Here is a 17598-nt window from a genome sequence, read left to right on the forward strand (position 1 = left end):
CAGTTTATTTACCTTTTTTATGGTGGACATTATCTTATATTTAATGAATTGCATGTCTGGTGTTGGAAAGATCTTTGACTCACTGCGAAAACAAATCACTGGAGTTGATTTGCCATTTTCCAAATTAATTTTTTAGTGTCATTCAGGCAAAACAATTAAAACGTTGTTACAATGACTACACCATAGTGGGTCCAAGCTCGATTAGCAGTTCAGATTATAAATAAAAGTTTAGACGTTATTAATGCATAATTAGCTGGACACAATCGCGGTGCAGAGTTCACAAACTGGTTGGGCAGATTTTCTGCTGGCATTCCTGCCGTGTGTTCGGTAACTAAGTGTCGGTTCCTGTGACCATAGGAACCAGTGTGGATTAACAGCTGCATCTGTTGGGATATTGTCAGACATGTTGAATGCTAAGCTGCAACAGTATTCAGAAGAAATAAGCAGCAGCAGCAGCAGCAGCAGCAGCAGCAGCAGCTTAGAGAGTCCAGTAGTTAATGTACTTTCAGCAAACGCTCAACCTGCAATATTTCATGCTTTAAGCAAACTGCAATGTCATTTAAATTATAATTTTTTAACCTGACTGAAAATGTTGTTTTTGAATGTTGTTGATTTTAGCTTTTGACAGAATTTTTGCGACAGATATACAAAAGTTATGTTTGCAGTAAATTTTAATAAAATCACGCCAGCCTTAGTTTGCCCTCCAGCTTTGTTTGAATGCAGACTGGTGATTAATTAAGTATATCAGAGGAAGAGAAAGTGATTTCATGATGTAAATCACTGGTTGCATTTTACTGATTTGGTAAAATGGAACAAACCTTTATGTTTAGGCTCAAATATTGATATTTGTACTGACCCAGCTATGACAAACCATGTCAAAATGAAATAAATAAACACATTTGAGCTAAAATGTTCACAATTCACAATACTGCAAGTAAATCTTGCTATACTAAAAGTTTTAAAATAGATTTGCGGCACTCATTTCCCTCAGATGGCAAAATGTCTGCACACAGAATCAAAGGTTCTCATCCTCAGCTAGGTGCATGGTTTAAGCAGCATTATATCCTCCAACTTGTTGGTCTTTTGTTGAAAATATCTGATTCTCAGAGCAGTTACACCTTTTGTTGCAGTGAATCATGTTAGAACCAAAGGAACGGCACAGGATACAAAAACTCAGAGTAATAAATGGCAAATCTCCATGACTGTCTTGGCTAAAGATAAGCTTGGAAAACACTACAGTCACCATAAAATTAAATGAAATACCCATCGGACTCATTGAGCTGACCTGCTTGCAAAGGAGAAAATCCTCCACATCAGTTTGATCTCAGCTTTCATCTCTAGTAATTCAACTGGCTGAGGCATCTGTGTTTTTATTTAAATGGGGAAAAGTTGCATCAAGGACATTCTGAACCACAGAAACACACACAGAGAAGAGTAATAGAGTCCAGAGCCGAGACAAATTCAACCGCTTCCTCGTGTTAAAGCCCTTTGTCTTTGTTGAGCTGGACGTTTGGTGGAATATTATCCTTGTTTAAAAAACTTTAACCTCCACAAGTATTCAAATATGAACAATCTGAGGAAGAGTAGGGAGTTTTTACAGGTTACAACTCCAGTCCTTCCGATTTGAATGTAAACAAACTCTTGAATTTACATAAGGCCTTATTCTTGGTGGCTTTATACAAAACCTTGTTTTGCATCTTATCGTTGATGCTGGTTATTGTTGCTCTTTGTGTGCTTATAATAATGACACCTCGTTACTTCCACAAGCTCGTTAGATGTCCTGTTGAACAATAACGATTTTATCTCTTTTGACTTAAGGTTTTGAAACTCCAGAGTTGTTTTCTTTGCTGGGAAGTCGCATCCATATTGTAATTTAAACCTGCCACATTTATTCAGATTACTGAATTTCACTTTGCTGCCACTCAAAAAAAGCTCTGGCAGCATAATAAAGTAAACAGTTTTGGATGCCAGTTTTTCCGGGATATTTTGAGAGCAATTTCACTCATTGATCTCTGTAGGAGTCCTTTTGATCCAGATCCAGACTGTCAAAACTAGACTCCAAAGTGAGATTCTCCTCTAGTCTGTGACTCTCAGATGACGAGCACTGGGTGCTCACGAACCTGGTCAGAGGACTTTTTTTTTTCAGACATTCAGCTGTGGTAAAAAAAACATTTAGGGGAACTTTTTCAGATTAGCATTATACATGGATCAGGCATAACATTATGACCACCTTCCTAATATTGTGTAGGTCTCCCTTGTGCGTCCAAAACAGTTGGGACTCATCAGAGAATGGACATGGGCCTTCTGAGGGTGTCCTGTGGATCATCCCAGAGATACTTGATCAGTTTGGAATCTAGTGAATTGGCAACACCTTGTGGTGTTCTTCATGTTTTTTTTTTTTTGTTGTTCCTAAAGTGTTTTTGTGTGTGTGTCTGTGTCAGGCTGCATCCTGCTGGGGATGGCTGCTGCCATCAAGGAGTGTCATTGCTATGGGGTGGGGGTGCCTGGTAACATCCACATGGATGCTACTGTAGGTCCAGAAGTTTCCCAGCAGAACACTGAATTGTCACAAGATGGTGAATGTTGTTCACTTGTCAGTGGTTTTAATGTTGTGGCTGATCGGTGTAGTTTGTTTCTGTAGACACTTTCCTTCTTGCCTCCATCCTACAACTCATGTGAAACTACTAGCTAAGTATATATGTACATCTTAAGTAAGTGTAAAAGCCCCTGTGAATAAATGTCTGTGTGTGCGTGCTGATTTTTCGGTCTTCTGCTCAGGTGAAGATGTGTACATCAGCTTGTCTGGGTCTTGTGAAGAGCTCAACCTCCAACTTGAACCTGACTCTGTCCTGCTGAACAAGACTTATATCTCCATGGCCAGCGTACACACAGTGCACCTCACCAACAGTAGTGATATCCCCCTTCAGTACTGCTGGACAGTGTGGCCCACCCGACCAACGGAGGACTCAAACTTACTGAGGTAAATATACATTCACTCATGCTTTAAAAGAAGCAGAGCAGGGATATGAAGCTGTATAAGCTCCCCTTCTGTCTCTCTGCAGCAAGTACAATTCCCTGCTGTGTTGTGTTTCTTTTATATCAAAGCATGTGTTGCCAGAAATAACTCAATTGTCCATCACTTTCTTTCTGCCTCCAATGCTTTGTTCTTTTTCTTGTCACTTTTTCCTCTCTCCTCATTCACTATTTCTTTTACTTTTCACCTTTTTCCTCTGCCCTCCTCTCTCCAGGGAGAGCTCGGTGCTCCAGCAGAAAGAGGAGGAGTGGCTGCTTTTTCCGAGGGAGTCTGAGCCCACAGCGATTAATAACGCCTCGCTGCTGCCCCGAACCCTTCAGGACGGCAGAACTCAGGCTGCGAATGACCACCTCCTGGCCCTCTCACACAGCTGCATAACTGTGGAACCAGCGGTGTGTTTTCATTTTTCCCATCTTTTTTCATATCATTTCCGTCTCTCAATTAGCTGGCCAACTAATTGTCGACCAACAAATTAGTTGTCCTCATCCTGCCCATGGTTTCTTATCTCTGGACGACAGAGAAAACAGCTTATGTGTCTGCACGATTGTATTAACACCAAGAATGTCGACAGCATATTGCCCCAGAGCACCGCACCTGAACATGCTGCGTCACCGATGCTGCGTGAGGACAGAAATCTTAATTTGTTGATCAAATTTGAGATTAGCTCTGTCACAAAGAATCAGGATCCGGCCCTGTTGTTTGCATGTAAATCCCGTCTGACTCTGCGGCGACAGGAGGGTCACACGCTGGGCCCTTCTCTGCCCAGGGACCTTCAGGTAGCTTGACCTGCTCTGACACCACACCCACCCCTGCTTTCTCTGCCAGTGTCTCCTCTGCTCAACTCAGCCACGTTCCCAGAACAGAGGCAGAGAGAGACAGATGAAAAACAGAGAGAGAGAGAGAGAGAGTGTGGGGAAGAGAGAGTAAACAGTCTGTAGGCCAGTCCACAAACTTTGAGAGGACATTTGAGAGATACGGTCAGCAACACACACATGGTTTCACCCACCTGCCAACACACACACAACACAGGTATTAGTGTGTGTGTGAAGTTGATCATGAATACAGAATCAGTCAGATTCATTCATCATCATTTGTTTGCATTAACACAGTATGTGCTTTATTATGTTTCACTAAAATAATCCACGTTTTTTTTTCATATGTTTCAGGACGGTGAAATATGGCCCAACACCACAGCACAGTTCAGCGTTGTCTTTAAGCCAGAGGAAGCCAAACTTTACCAACAAACCATATACCTGGATGTCACAGGTCAGGGCCCAATTTGATCAAAGCCATGCTCCATTACATTAGCAAATGGCATTGTTTTGTTTTCAGCTTTGCAAATAGCATAGCATCAGCTTGTCCACTGCTTTGGTCCATATGGTGATATTTCTTAGCTCTAGGATGGATTGGTGATCCCCTGAATCTTTCTTCAGTGCCATAATGAGGTTTATATTTTAGATTTCCAGTGAAATGTCCCATAAAATATGAAATTTGGTCCATGAATACATTCATGTCTCTGTCAGGATAAACTTTAGTGATTCTTTAACAATGCATTTAGTGCGATCAGCAAGTCAAATTATCTTGATTTATCACCCAATACCTGCGCTTCTGCACTGGCAGATAGTAGCATAATAATTTGTTAAACTTATATACAGTATGTTAGTATTGCTACTGTGATATGATTAGTATGCTCAGTGCAGTACATATTTCTATTTGCAGTTTCTTTTAGTATGTCTTTGACAGGCCATACCACCATCTAACACTAAGTCATCAACTTAGAAATATGTGTTTTTGGTAGGCCGAGAAAAATGTTTGACACCTTAACCCTTCACACAAAAAATGAGGAGCATAAGATACCCGAATCACGGTTGGTCGTCGTGCCTATTCAGTTTTGCAATGAATGAAAGGGATTTGACATCAGACTAAAGCCAACCAAGTTAGATTAAAGGCCATGTTAACATGTGTTTTTTAATTTACATTTCTAGCAATCCGACTGCACCATTTAACACATCATAGGACTTGTTTTTCGAAATGTGAAACCCTCTTAGAAGCACGGGATAACACTCTTATTTCATTTGTTCTTCTCCACCGTGCAATTGGTTGCTCAAACAACTTCAAGCACACAATACACCCTTACTGTAAATCAATAGCGTTGGCTTTCTCATAAAAGATTCTCCCTACCGCTTTGTGTCGGTGCAGACAAAGGTTAGACAGATAATTCTGGGCAGCAAACTGTGCTTTTCAGTTTGGGTTATCGACGGAGGACATGAGCTCCTCTCAACTATGTCTCTTTTATGTTCTCTTCTCCTTCAGAGTATGATACCATCAATCAAACCTGGTGCATTGCTAGGCCTCATTTTCATATGAGACAAATGCACTTACAATGCCCTGATATAGTATTCAGCTCATCCCAGTGTTAGTAAAGAGTGGTTGACAATTTTGCATGTGGCCTTCATGTGTGTGCTCTGAGCCGGAGGCCAGATTTACATCAATTTCCATGTTTTGAGAGGCAGGTAATGACCTGACCAGTCTAGGCCAATGACAGCCAGACTAGAGACTACTGTACCATGGTTCCTCACTTTGCAAAAAAAAAGCTTCAGAAGCTTACTAAGCAAAACAGAAAGCCAGGCCTCATGTGGTCTTTAATAAGTTTGCTCGAAGTAGAATGAGAGTGTTAATACCCTTTGATTCAGTACTTTAAAAACAACTAATTGTAAGTGACCTGAATAAAAATCAGTACTTTTTTCACATTTTGACCCCACAGTATGTCTTTTTTCTTCCTTTGTCTTCAGGCCGTCAATCTCTGTTACCCCTCACAATCAAGGGTGAAGGCATGGGACCTAATCTCCAACTCAGCTATAACCTGATGGACATGAAAAATGTATTTATAGGTGATAGAGACTATTATGAGGTAAGAAACATTAAGCCGTCAAGTGAAGCATACTAGTAATTGTGTCGACCTTAATGTTTAATGTCTGATACTAAAACTTTCACCTTAACATATTTAAGCCTTTTCTTCTGGTTTAAGCAAAGTTAAACTTTAGCTGAGAAAAAAAAAAGACAGTTGTAAAAAGTTTGACAGTCAGAATTAAAGTTGCTAACAGGAGAAGCCGAGTCAGTTGTGCAGTGGGTGGAGGCCTTTGAAATATAACACGAAGCAGTGCGATACCCCTGCAATAAACATGATTGAACTCATTTGTGACTTAAATTTGTGGCAGCATTTCTAACATATGATAGAATTTGCTTTGTTCACTCGTAAACAAAATATAATATTTGTATCCTGGGCCCATCTTGCCAGACAAGACAAGTGGATGAGAGGTGAAACGTCTTAAAGAGTCTTAAATTTGGAGATAAAAGACAAAAATCAGGGTGTCATTATTACATTTATTAAAAGAAATGGCAAAAAAATGTTAACAATTGTGTGATATATACTTTTTTTTGTGTGTGTGTCATGTCTGATAACATGGGGCACCAGATGCAAATATTATATTTAGTTCACTAGTGGATAAAGTAACATGAACGCCTTAAATATAATAACATAAAGCAATACTACAACCTCCAGCCTTCTACTGAGTTCAAGGAATATCTGAACCAGTTCTGAACGCAAGAACTTGGATGAGGGGGGAATTGTCTTCAACTCAGAAAGTCTTTGTTTTGTTTTAATAAGACTCATTGGGCGTCTGTTCTTTTCATTAAAGTCAAATTATAAGTCTAAATCAGTTAAATTGATAACATTTCTAACACAACACAACTTCATAACCAAATTAGACTCCCACTATGTGCGTATTTCGTCTTGTACTAACAAAGCGGATTAGGTCACAAACCATATATGTGGTACATGCATGTATTATACAGTATAAAACTGTTGAATATGTGGGTGCTTCTTCTTCTGCAGGTGCAGGTGTCAAACAAAGGGCTGATTGATGCCCCCTTCAGGTTGTCAAGCCCCGACACCACTTTCGGACGCTGTTTCTCCTTCAGCCCTGAGGAAGGTGTTGTTCCCTCGGGGGCCTGCCAGATTGTGGAAGTCACCTTCCACAGTCGCATCTTGGGAACTTTCTCTGAGGACTTGCTGTTAACTGTAACAGGACAGCCTCAACCACTGATCTTGACCTTCAGGTGAAGTTGGCAATATATATATATATATATCGGAGCAAGTTTAAAAACTCAGTCTTGAAAGTTGTGGCAGTGTTTCAAACCAAAACACGGCTTTCTACTACTACTACTCTATCTCAAGGCTTGTGTCTCTTTTCTTTCAGGGGGTGTGTCATTGGACCCACGTTCCACTTCAATGTTTCAGAGCTCAATTTTGGAGATGTAGCCTTTGGTGAGTTACTTTAACTTTAGATTTGCACAAGATATACTGTATAATGTACTGTCATATCCAATTTTTTTGTTTACAATCTATTTCCAAACATGTTCAACTTTCTCTCGTCATGACGCTCTTTCTCTCTCTCTCTCTCTCTTTGCACAGGTTTCCCACTAACATCGATTTGTACCCTCTTCAACACCTCCTTTGTGCCTATGACTTTTGCCTTGCGTGTGCTGGGGGACGGCTTGGGCTCTCCCAGCGTTAACAGTGCCAAACAGGCGTCTGATGTGTCACGGAAGAATTGGCAAGGCCATACTGCTGGAGACCTTCATGCACGGCCTACGGAGTTCACTGTCATCCCTGCAGCTGGCTCTGTGCGTGCCATGTCGGATGTTACCATTAAGGTACCGTTAATTAACAAATAAGGGAGAAAATTCATCTAAATTAATTTTTCTCAGCATTAAAGAGTGGTAGCACCGATGCCTTACGGGAAGAAGGTTCTGGGTTCGAATCCAAACCGACTGGGGCTTTTCTGTGTGGAGTTTGCTTGTTCTCCCTGTGTCTGCGTGGGTTCTCTCCAGGTACTCCAGCTTCCTCCCACCGTCCAAAGACAGGACCCTTCAGAGGACAAGCAGCTACAGAAGATGAATGAATGAATGAATGAATTAAAGAGTGGTTATGCAACAATAATGCCAATAATTTCTCAACATTACCTTGCTTAATTGCCATTTTCAAACAAGGCTTCTCGTCCCTATGGCTTTAGCTACTGTAGTCATGCTAGTCGTCAATAGATATTTAAAAAAACATCACCTGCATCTATTCTATTTGTGCAACATCGGCTTGTGTGTCTGAGGGATGAAGTTAATTTCTGGATGCAAATTAATTAGTTTAATCAGACAAATCAGGACAGAGAAGGAAAACTGAAATGTGAAGAAGGGAAAGGACATCCTGCCCGCTGTGATTTATGTGATTTAGTTTGGGAAACTCCAGGTGATGTTACCTATTGGACATTTTGTTGTCTCTCATCGTATGCATCTTAATGTTTGTGCAGGTGGTGCTGTGCTCCAACACAGTCAAGAGATACAGGGTGGCGCTGGTGGTGGATGTTGAAGGTGTCGGGGAGGAAATCATGACTCTGCCTATCAATGCCAGGTGAGACACCTGCTCTTTGATGTGCCAACATACTCAACCATGCATCCACTGATGTTACTATTTTTTGTTGTTTCACACAAGCTGCAGCAAAACAAATATAACTTTTATTTTCACATTAAGGCCTTAAACACAGTTTTAAAGGCTCAGTTTTTCTATAATACAGTAGATCTTCTCTTGACAGAAGAGTGTGGCTGAGTGGTGTCTTTGTATGTGTATGTACTATTTTTAATGTAATAGGAGGCTAATGTGTTGTGGCATTTGGGCACATTCCCTCAGCACTGTACATACCATACCACAATTTAAAGGGACTTTACTTGACTGTTAACAGTTTGCCCGACTATTTAATAACGTGCCCAATAAGAGAAATGTGAAAGTCTTTGTCAAAGAGAATGCTAGAGATATGTGGATTCGGTGGAGGAGTGGACTCTGACGATCTCGACCTGGACGGTGGATGTGAAGCCTGGTGAACAAGGCTGAGAAGGGTCCCGGCGAGTTCAAGCTGAAATGATGTCTGACAGCAGCAGGGGAGAACGTATTTAGGGGGCGGCGGTGGCTCAGAAGGTAGAGCGGGTTGTCCACAAACCGGAGGACAGATGCATCTGTGACTATAAGGCCCGATATAAAAACGAGGCCATTTAAAGTTTGACAGCTATGACATGATTTCATTATTGAGATCGTGGCAAAATCTGGATGGTTGAGCTGAAAACTTTCTAGTGAAATGGGAAGAGAATGAGAGAGAGAGAGAGAGAGTTGTGAATGAGTGAGGATAAACAAAGTTGCCCTGATTGAATTCATGCTCATTTTACATGCATGACAAAATGCTTATAGATTACATTGACCAGATTATCTCAAATAAAACCTTACTATGACCAGCTAAAGTAGTAAAATGTTTACTTAATTTTAATTTATCCCTTGTTCATCAGTAATAGTCACGTTCTCATTGCACAAACAAAGTCAATTTCCTTAATTTAAAAGATATTTTAAGTATATGGATATGGAGTAAATGGATATTTCCTCTTATCTATAAACACCTCCAGGTATGTGATTGTGATGATGTTATCTAACAGATGTTGTCTCTCTCTGGGCTGCAGTAATCACTGGTGTAAGCTTCAGCAGACATATTCTTTCTTGTTGACAAAGTGTATTAAGGTGTTCGCTTAATGTTTGCGTGAGCTACATTATAGAGGGCTTCCAGGTTATGGAGAAACAAGGGAAGAGACTTTTGTTTTCTGATTTAATAGCAACATTTTTTGGTGCCTGGAACAAGTCACTGCGTTTAATTCTAAAGTCAGAGAGCAAATCCTTCTGCTTAGAGGTGAGTGTATGCTGAGTACCTGCAGATACAGTCTGCACCGCTGCACCTCGGGTAACATTTGTGTCGCAGGTTGTCAGGAAATTATCGCTTCCATCACCCATTTTCCTAACGTAAAGCATATTTTATTTTTTAATTTTTTCCCCGGCAGTGACCTCTGCTGTGCTTCTGGCTGCTCTGATGCTTTGACAAGCTGTAAATGTGGTCCATTGAACTTTAATACAGGTGTAGACAAATCAGTGGAGGATGTGTTAAATATTCAGAGCACAATTTGCATAATAATACAATGGAATGTCACCTGCACCATCACTCAGAGTGGGGCAATGGTAATCTGACTTCCTCACAGCAATCACCAGCGTCATTGTAAATTCATGAATCGGCTGTAATTAATAGGCTACAGTTTTGGCTTGATGCAACGCAATTACTGTTCAATTCATAAATAAGCTTCACATCTCCTTTTCCTCTCCTCCTCTCTCTGTTTTTCTTCCCTCTGCTGCTCTGCCTCTCTCTTCTTCTTCTTCTAGGTGCGTTGTTCCTGAGATTGCGGTGGAGCCCCCGGTGTTGAACTTTCAAAGGTGTTTCCTCGATTACCCCTACAAACAGCAAGTGCGTCTGACCAACCCCAGCAATCTGCCCGCTTGCTACGGCATGCTTGATCAGGTAAAAGTAGATCACTATGGCAACTAAAACTCAACTACTTCACATGTATACAGCAAGAATGGAAGGACACTCTAATTTGATGTACAGTAGAACATCTATTTATATTCATGACTTCCTTAATGTCTGCATGACAGCTGATACTACTTCCCTACCTGTCCATTCATTAGGAATCTATATGATACCAGGAGAGCTTAGTTAAGCACATAGACCGGATATGGGAGTGTCCAAATGTGAAGAGAATTCACTTACCAGAACCCCTTGAGCTCAATAAAAAGCACTTTATGTCTCATTTGTTTTAAGGACCGACTCATCACATGACCATATGCACACAGAAGGAGTAATAGGTCGGTGTAGTTGTTACTACTCTCCGTACTGGCCTTGAAGAGATTCCTCCTTAACCCTTTATCTGGCAAGAAACCATATTTGGTAACTTCCACATACATTTTAAATCGCGTCCCCGGTGCCTCTCAGTGAGGTTTAGAAGCAATGTGGGTTTTCACTGAGCCAATCAGCGAAGATCAAGGCAACATTCTCAGGACAAATGTGGTCTGCAAGGTCCACCTCTGCATGAACTGAGCTGAGCATTATTAGGTTGCTTAATTAATTAGGTACCACGAGGAAGTGTCCTAATGTGTATGTTGACTGAATCAGCACTTATGTTCTGATGGTTTAAATACATGTTTAAGGGCAAGGGATGTCGTAGAAGGGGCTAATTAGGTTCCAGTGATGAGGGACAAACCTCGTTTTTGCCCTCAGCTGAATATTGGACTAAAAACATAGCAATCTTTGAAGGTATCAGCTTTTGTGGGATGTTTCTGGGTTAGTTTTTGCCGTGATCGCGTTGCAAAGCATATTAAAAGGGTATATTTTGTTTGTAATGTGAACCAAAAGTTGTGTTTATGACAAAAAACTGTTTCAGTGCTCACATTTGGATATAGTTGTAAAAGAAAACAAAACATTACCACACATTGTCCATCACTGTAACTGCGATTTTTCTTTTTGTCAGTTGTTCTTTTTGTAATTTTTTTCTGTGTCACTGTTTTCAGGAAGATGAAGAGAATCCCTCTCTGCTTTTTGGTAGTCCTGTACCCAGAGGTCTGATTCTTCCTGGTACTTCAGAGGAGCTTCCTTTTCTTCTGCTGGCTAAGGCCGTTGGAAGGCTGCACCACACTCTCCGCATTGCTGTCTTCGGCAGCCTCCAGCCACCCCTGGTCAGTGGAAGTTACTCTGGATGGGAGTCTCTCATCTCATACTCTGATTAAATACAGTCTGTTTCTATAAATCAGCCAGTCATTTCTCTTCTTTCGGTTCTGTTCCAGGAGGTGGTCCTGTCTTGTATCGGGCAGGGACCTGTAGTTCATGTTGAGAACACACAGCTGTTCTTTGGCAAAATCCCGGTTCTGACAGACGTCACCAGAACCGTGCAGCTGTCGAACCAGTCCCCTGTTCCAGCTCACTTTACCGCTCGCATGGTACAAACACCAACACACACAGACTCACCTATCCAAACGGCAGGCAAGCTCATACTAAAAATGTTAAGGAACAATGCAACTACGTATGTGCTCAGCTCTAGTAACTGGATACAGAGTGTGCTAGCATCATCTAGTCTTCGTAGTGGATTTACTGCACATCTGTCTAGCCATGTTCACCTCACCTTCTAATTTCATGTATAAACTTTCTGTCTTTCTCCACTGCTCCTGTGACTAATTAATTTTCAGTCTAATTGGATATGTAATTAATGAGTTAATAAAATCAATGCCTTGATGGCTCTTAATTCTAATTAGTTGCCAGTTCCATTTTACTCCTATCCCAAGAGAATAAATGATTTTCCTCCGAGTGGAGCTCTGTGTACTGCCATTAGAAACCAATCAGACGGTGACATTTTGTCAGTTCATAACGACATAAATCAAACAGGAAAACATAACGATTGAATTATCAACTTAAAGTGCATCACTGTCTGTTCCTGAAGATTTTCTGTACAATTAATGTCTCTCATGCCATAGCGTTCAAATGCACCATCCAGCCGTTTGTGTTGTACCTCCTGACTTGCCTTCCCCAATTCACATTTTAAGATAGTTAAACTTCTTTTGAGCAGTTTTCAGCCTGAGCAAGTGTTCAAGGTCTTAATAGTGACGTTCCACTTGTTTTTATTTATCACGCTTACTCAGTGCAAAGGAAACACTAAATTCAAAGCCAAGCCGAGAGCCACAGTTCATCACATTTAGTGTTTCACTCGCCTCCTGAAAGCTCTCCTCTCTCTGCGCATCGCCTTATCAGCGTTGCCTGATATCCGCGGGGAACAGACTCGTCACTGGAACCGTACCTCAGCGCGGACGTGCACGGATTTAAACGCGCACAGGCAACCCCCGGTGTAACTGCAGTTGCGTGACCCTGTCCTCTCCTCTAAGGCAATATTGAAGGAAGGAGTTTCTCCCCTGCACTCTCAGGCGTCAGTCGATGCAGATTCTCCTAGAATTACATTACATCTCGCTCAATAAGCTGGCAGAGGGCCACAAATAGACCTGATGACAGGAGAATGTAAGCGCAAGCTATCCACACTTCCTTGTCATCAAAGTTACTATCGGTGACAATGGCTCCATCCCTAATTTAACAAAATAATTATTATACTCTGTGTCAATATTCACTCAGCACCTAAACCTAAACAGACTTTTCTGTTGTCTAGTTTTCTTTATTGTTATCAGTGACTGTGAGACAGAGACCTATAAATAGAAACTGCGTAGCTGAAGTACATACATAATTGAAGCACACAGAATATGCTTGGTACACTCTTAAAATGGACTAGTCAGAAAGTCTTTCAGGCTGGTGACCGGAAACATAAACCTTATAAGATTCACGTTACACCTTATTGATTTTGTTGCGCTGTATGATGTTTGACATGAGAGCTGACTGCAGTAGGATAAGATTTATTTAGGTGTTGATGGCTGTAGAGCACAAATTTGAATTCTGACCCATTCTGACTTGTGCCGCATCCAAAAGCAATCGATGCTAATCAAGCTGTGCGACGCCGCACGTTTGATGCGATTATTGAGATTCCAGTCGTCCTGCTCCTCGCTCTGGGGAGCCAACCCCGTCGTGCTCTTTCTCGTCCTCTGACTCCACCCACCCCTTTGCCGCGATCACCCCTGTATCGACCCGCCGAGAGTCCGCTTTCACCGGCTCCTTCTCCCGATTATACAAACGCTGAGAAAGTGATCTATGACTCCCAAAGTCACTCACTGTTCAAGTGTTGCCTGCTGTGTGAGGCAATTTTCCTCAAACGCCTCTTTTTCTTCCACAAAGAAGGGCACTTTGATCATGAAACTAAATCTTTTAGTGCAGTCTCTTCTGTAGAAAAGCTACACGAATGTCAGCTGCGGTATTTTAGTGGAGATATTTTCCACCATTGATCCCCAATCTACTGTGCCGTGTTATCGGCAGTGAACGTGTCCCAAGCTTCGCTGCATCTGTTGGAAGTTTATTTTCAAAACCCCCAATTAAAAGTTTATGTTCCAGCCATCCATCAACAGAGATGCTGTATGGAACATTGATTGTGTAGTTGACCGCAGCTTGGTCAAATATATATTCAGTACGGTGAGCACAATGAAGAGCTTTCTGCTCTGTTGAAAGACTGGAGGTGAAAGTTTACGCATTTTTGCTTCTGACACTGGATTATTATTCAGAAAAAAATCCACTGAACTATCTTGGAAACTGGGATGTTTAACATTTTACATTACATATAGTATGTGGTAAGGCTTTTGTTTTTATTCAGGCACATCTCTGTATTATATTCCTCACATATACATTATGCAGCTCATAGAAGCAATCTTAACAACATCGTGTCAGGTATGGAGCCACTGCCTCGCTCCTCTTTTACCTCCAGAAACATCAATGAAATGTGATTATACAGCTACATGATATACACATCTGTCTCCCAAGGTCCATCCATACCATAGGTCTCAATGGCTTGTGTAGCACAGTTAGAGGAATTTGACCCCACAAGGGAGATATTTTCATGGATCACATTTCAGTCATCGAGGGTTTTTTTTTTTTTTCCAAAGGCAGCCATCTTGTGGTAACACTTCAGCTCATCTAATTCAGGCTGTAAATAGAATCAAAGTGTGTTTCTGTTTCCTCAGAGCCACGGCCGATCCTTCTGGCGCGTCGAGCCCGGCGAGGGGGAGGTTCCTCCCGAGAGCCAGCTGGAGCTCAAGGTCGTGGCGCACCTGAAGGACACACTTCACTTCAAGGACTGGCTTGAGGTGTCTATACGGGACAGTCAAAAGCATACCGTCCCTCTGTCGGCCACAGGCACCGGAACTACAATTGTCAGTGACAGGCCTTTGGGCCCCAGCCTTGACCTTGGCACACACTTCAGGTAGCAAATATTGACTTAATGGCAAAGATATGGAGATTAAGAGCTGAAAAAGTGTTGCTGAGACTCCGCCTCAACTCTTATTTGTCCTCTTTATGTCTTGTAAGCCATGGTTCATGCCAGTACCGCTTCAAGCTGACCAACCACGGCCAACGGGTACACCGGATGTACTGGAGGACTGACGGCTTCCCGGCCTCCACAAAAACCAATAAAGAGGGCAAACTGTCTGACCGAAACTTCCTGCCACCCATCTCCACTCCCAGGAAGAGAGACGTTTCGAACCGTGCGTCCATACTCTCCCCTAGCAGAGAGAAGCCGGTGTTCAGCCTCAGTCCGTCTCGTGTGGAACTTTTTCCCGGCTGCTCCGTTGACATGTTGCTGATAGGATCTTCAGACACTTCCAAGGTGAAGCAGTTGGCTTTGCAAACAGCTCTGGAGTTCATAATCATAGCCATTATATCAGTTGCATGTTGTAGTACATGTATAGAACGAGTCTTCCTGCCTTTCCAGGTTGTACGTGAGCGTCTGGTGTGCAACGGCATTGTTGGTCGCCAAGGCTGTCAGGAAAACATCATGACTGTAGATGTCACTTGTCGCTTTGTGGCTCCGGTGCTCAGCATTTCTTCAAAGCAGCTGAACTTCTACATGAAGAAGGTTGGTCTGGAACAAAACTGACCATACCATATCCTGTAGAATTGTTTTCATAAAGTCTTTTAACAGCAAAGAGTTTGTTTATCAGATGTTACAATGTAAAAGACAGCAGCATGGCTTGGACTAAAGCTACAAGAAAAACATAGCAAACTGTTAAACTGCGGCCGTCTGTCCTTCAAAGATGTCTTCATCCAGTTCAGTTGATTAGACATGTGCATATATGTCTTACAGGTTAAAGGAAAGCATCTTCTACCCCTATATGAGAAGCTGGTCTTGAAGAATTTGTCCTCTCTGTCTCTGTCCATGGAGCTCTCGCTTGTAGAGCCTTTTTCTCTGTGTGAGGCCCCAGGAGACGATAGTTCATCCACAACCAAGGTGCACTCCTTCTTCCTTCTAGTTAAATCCTCACTGTTGTTTGTTGTTATTTAAAGATAAAGGCTGACTGCTATTTGACGTGACCTGTGGTGCCACCATAAACTCAAACTGGAATATTCTGCACTTCACCTGCACAGAATCAACTGTACTTTAAAAAGTTATGCTCTTGCATTAGTCCATCCATCATCTGTTACCACTTATTCTGTAGAGGGTCACGGGCGGCTGGAGCGTATCCGCACTGTCATTTTGCAAGAGGCGGGGTGCACCCTGAGCAGGTCGCCACTCTATCGCAGGTCCAACACAGAAAGACTAAGAACCATTCGCACTCATTTAAACTACAGACAATTCAGGATCACCAATTAACCTAGCATGTGTTTCGCTGTGATGTGGGAGGAAGCCAGAGCACACAGAAGAAACCCACACAGGCACCAGGAGAAGAAGACTCGACAAAGAAAAGCCCCAGCTGAGGTTTAAACCCAGAACCACTGTCCAGCATTAGTCCTCACATTTAAAAACCTTTCGGTGTGTGAGGGCTGTCTGCTCTGTCACGTTTGATCAGCTATAGTGATGCCACTGTTTCACCTTTTTATATTTGGAACAGAGTATGTGCCTTTCAAAAGAGCTCGCCCCCAAAACGTACAAAAAGGGCTTTCACAGTGCTAAATTATTGACGCTACAGCTGTCAGATAAAGGTAGTGGAGTAAAAAAAAAAATACTTCCCTATGTACAAAAAGCTTGAAAAATAGAAATCAATATGGAAACAGGTCCTCCAAACTGTAACTCAATTTATTTACCTCTCTGCAAATTATAAGGTCTTCTACATTCACATGCACAGAGAGTTTGAATGTTTGATTTACTTTTTGTTAAATGCACTCCCCTGTTTCCTGTTTTGATATTATATATTTTCTACCTCAAATACTGGGAGTATACTGTATGTACTCATCAGTAGAGAGTAGCAGCTTCCTTTAGTTGAGGCAGTTATTTGATAATTTGCACAAGTAGTATTACTATAAACTGGCCTATTTTTATTATTTTTTACCTCGAGAGAGATTCAGTTCATACGTTCACATAATGTCTATGTTGTAATTTTATTACAGCTTTCTCTCCGGGAGTTGATTAAAATGCAGAGCTGGAATCCACATTAAAACGTCTCCAATGCCTCTGGCAGGTCTCTGAGTGTTGCTAAAGAGTAGCGGGATATTTTGATAAGCCCGGGTCCCATGGCAGATCTTCAATAAATATTTCATTAAATTGTGGGATGGTTTTTAAAAGGGTCGGGAACTTATGGTTTAGGAGTCATCTGATAAAAATGATTTGATGAGCTTCAAACCTGATTCTGAAAAAAAGTGCTACTACTTATATTCCTTTGATTAATTTAGCAATTTAAGTATTACAGTGGGGATTCATTCAGTAGCTTTCAGTTGTAAACTATACCTCCTGTGTGTTTCTCCCAGTCTCTGGTTCTAGGTGACAGGAGTCAGGCTGAATTGTGGGTCTGCTTTAATCCCAACTTCTATCAGGATCCGGTGTCACAAATTGTAGATGAGGTAACTTTTATTTTGCATTTTTATGATGCTTTTCTGTCTTTTTATTTGTGCCCTTATCAGCAGTGGTTCAGAACCAGGGTTCTCCAAACCCCCTCTGGGTCTGCAACATAATAAACTGCGACACGTGGGCTCATTTAAAAGGGTTGGGATAAAATGGTATAAAATTAATACTATCTCTTTATG

At 41.7% G+C, this 17598-nt stretch overlaps 1 protein-coding gene across 1 annotated transcript in view; it reads left to right on the top strand.

Moving 5' to 3' along the window:
- hydin (HYDIN axonemal central pair apparatus protein) overlaps nt 1–17598 on the top strand; it is a gene marked incomplete at its 5' end in the record, with an annotated part of 75245 nt that overhangs the window by 13867 nt on the left and 43780 nt on the right. Inside the window, 16 exons of the mRNA XM_084554863.1 lie at nt 2779–2980; nt 3039–3426; nt 4201–4300; nt 5827–5945; nt 6930–7153; nt 7294–7361; nt 7509–7750; nt 8398–8498; nt 10335–10470; nt 11517–11681; nt 11790–11942; nt 14607–14845; nt 14950–15247; nt 15353–15496; nt 15725–15906; nt 17476–17557. Of these exons, the coding sequence (XP_084410989.1) occupies nt 2779–2980; nt 3039–3426; nt 4201–4300; nt 5827–5945; nt 6930–7153; nt 7294–7361; nt 7509–7750; nt 8398–8498; nt 10335–10470; nt 11517–11681; nt 11790–11942; nt 14607–14845; nt 14950–15247; nt 15353–15496; nt 15725–15906; nt 17476–17557 (2843 nt within the window). The remainder of the gene's footprint in view (nt 1–2778; nt 2981–3038; nt 3427–4200; nt 4301–5826; nt 5946–6929; nt 7154–7293; nt 7362–7508; nt 7751–8397; nt 8499–10334; nt 10471–11516; nt 11682–11789; nt 11943–14606; nt 14846–14949; nt 15248–15352; nt 15497–15724; nt 15907–17475; nt 17558–17598) is intronic.

The sequence above is a fragment of the Chelon labrosus genome (assembly GCF_963514085.1).
Source record: "Chelon labrosus genome assembly, chromosome: 11".
NCBI lineage: Eukaryota > Metazoa > Chordata > Actinopteri > Mugiliformes > Mugilidae > Chelon > Chelon labrosus.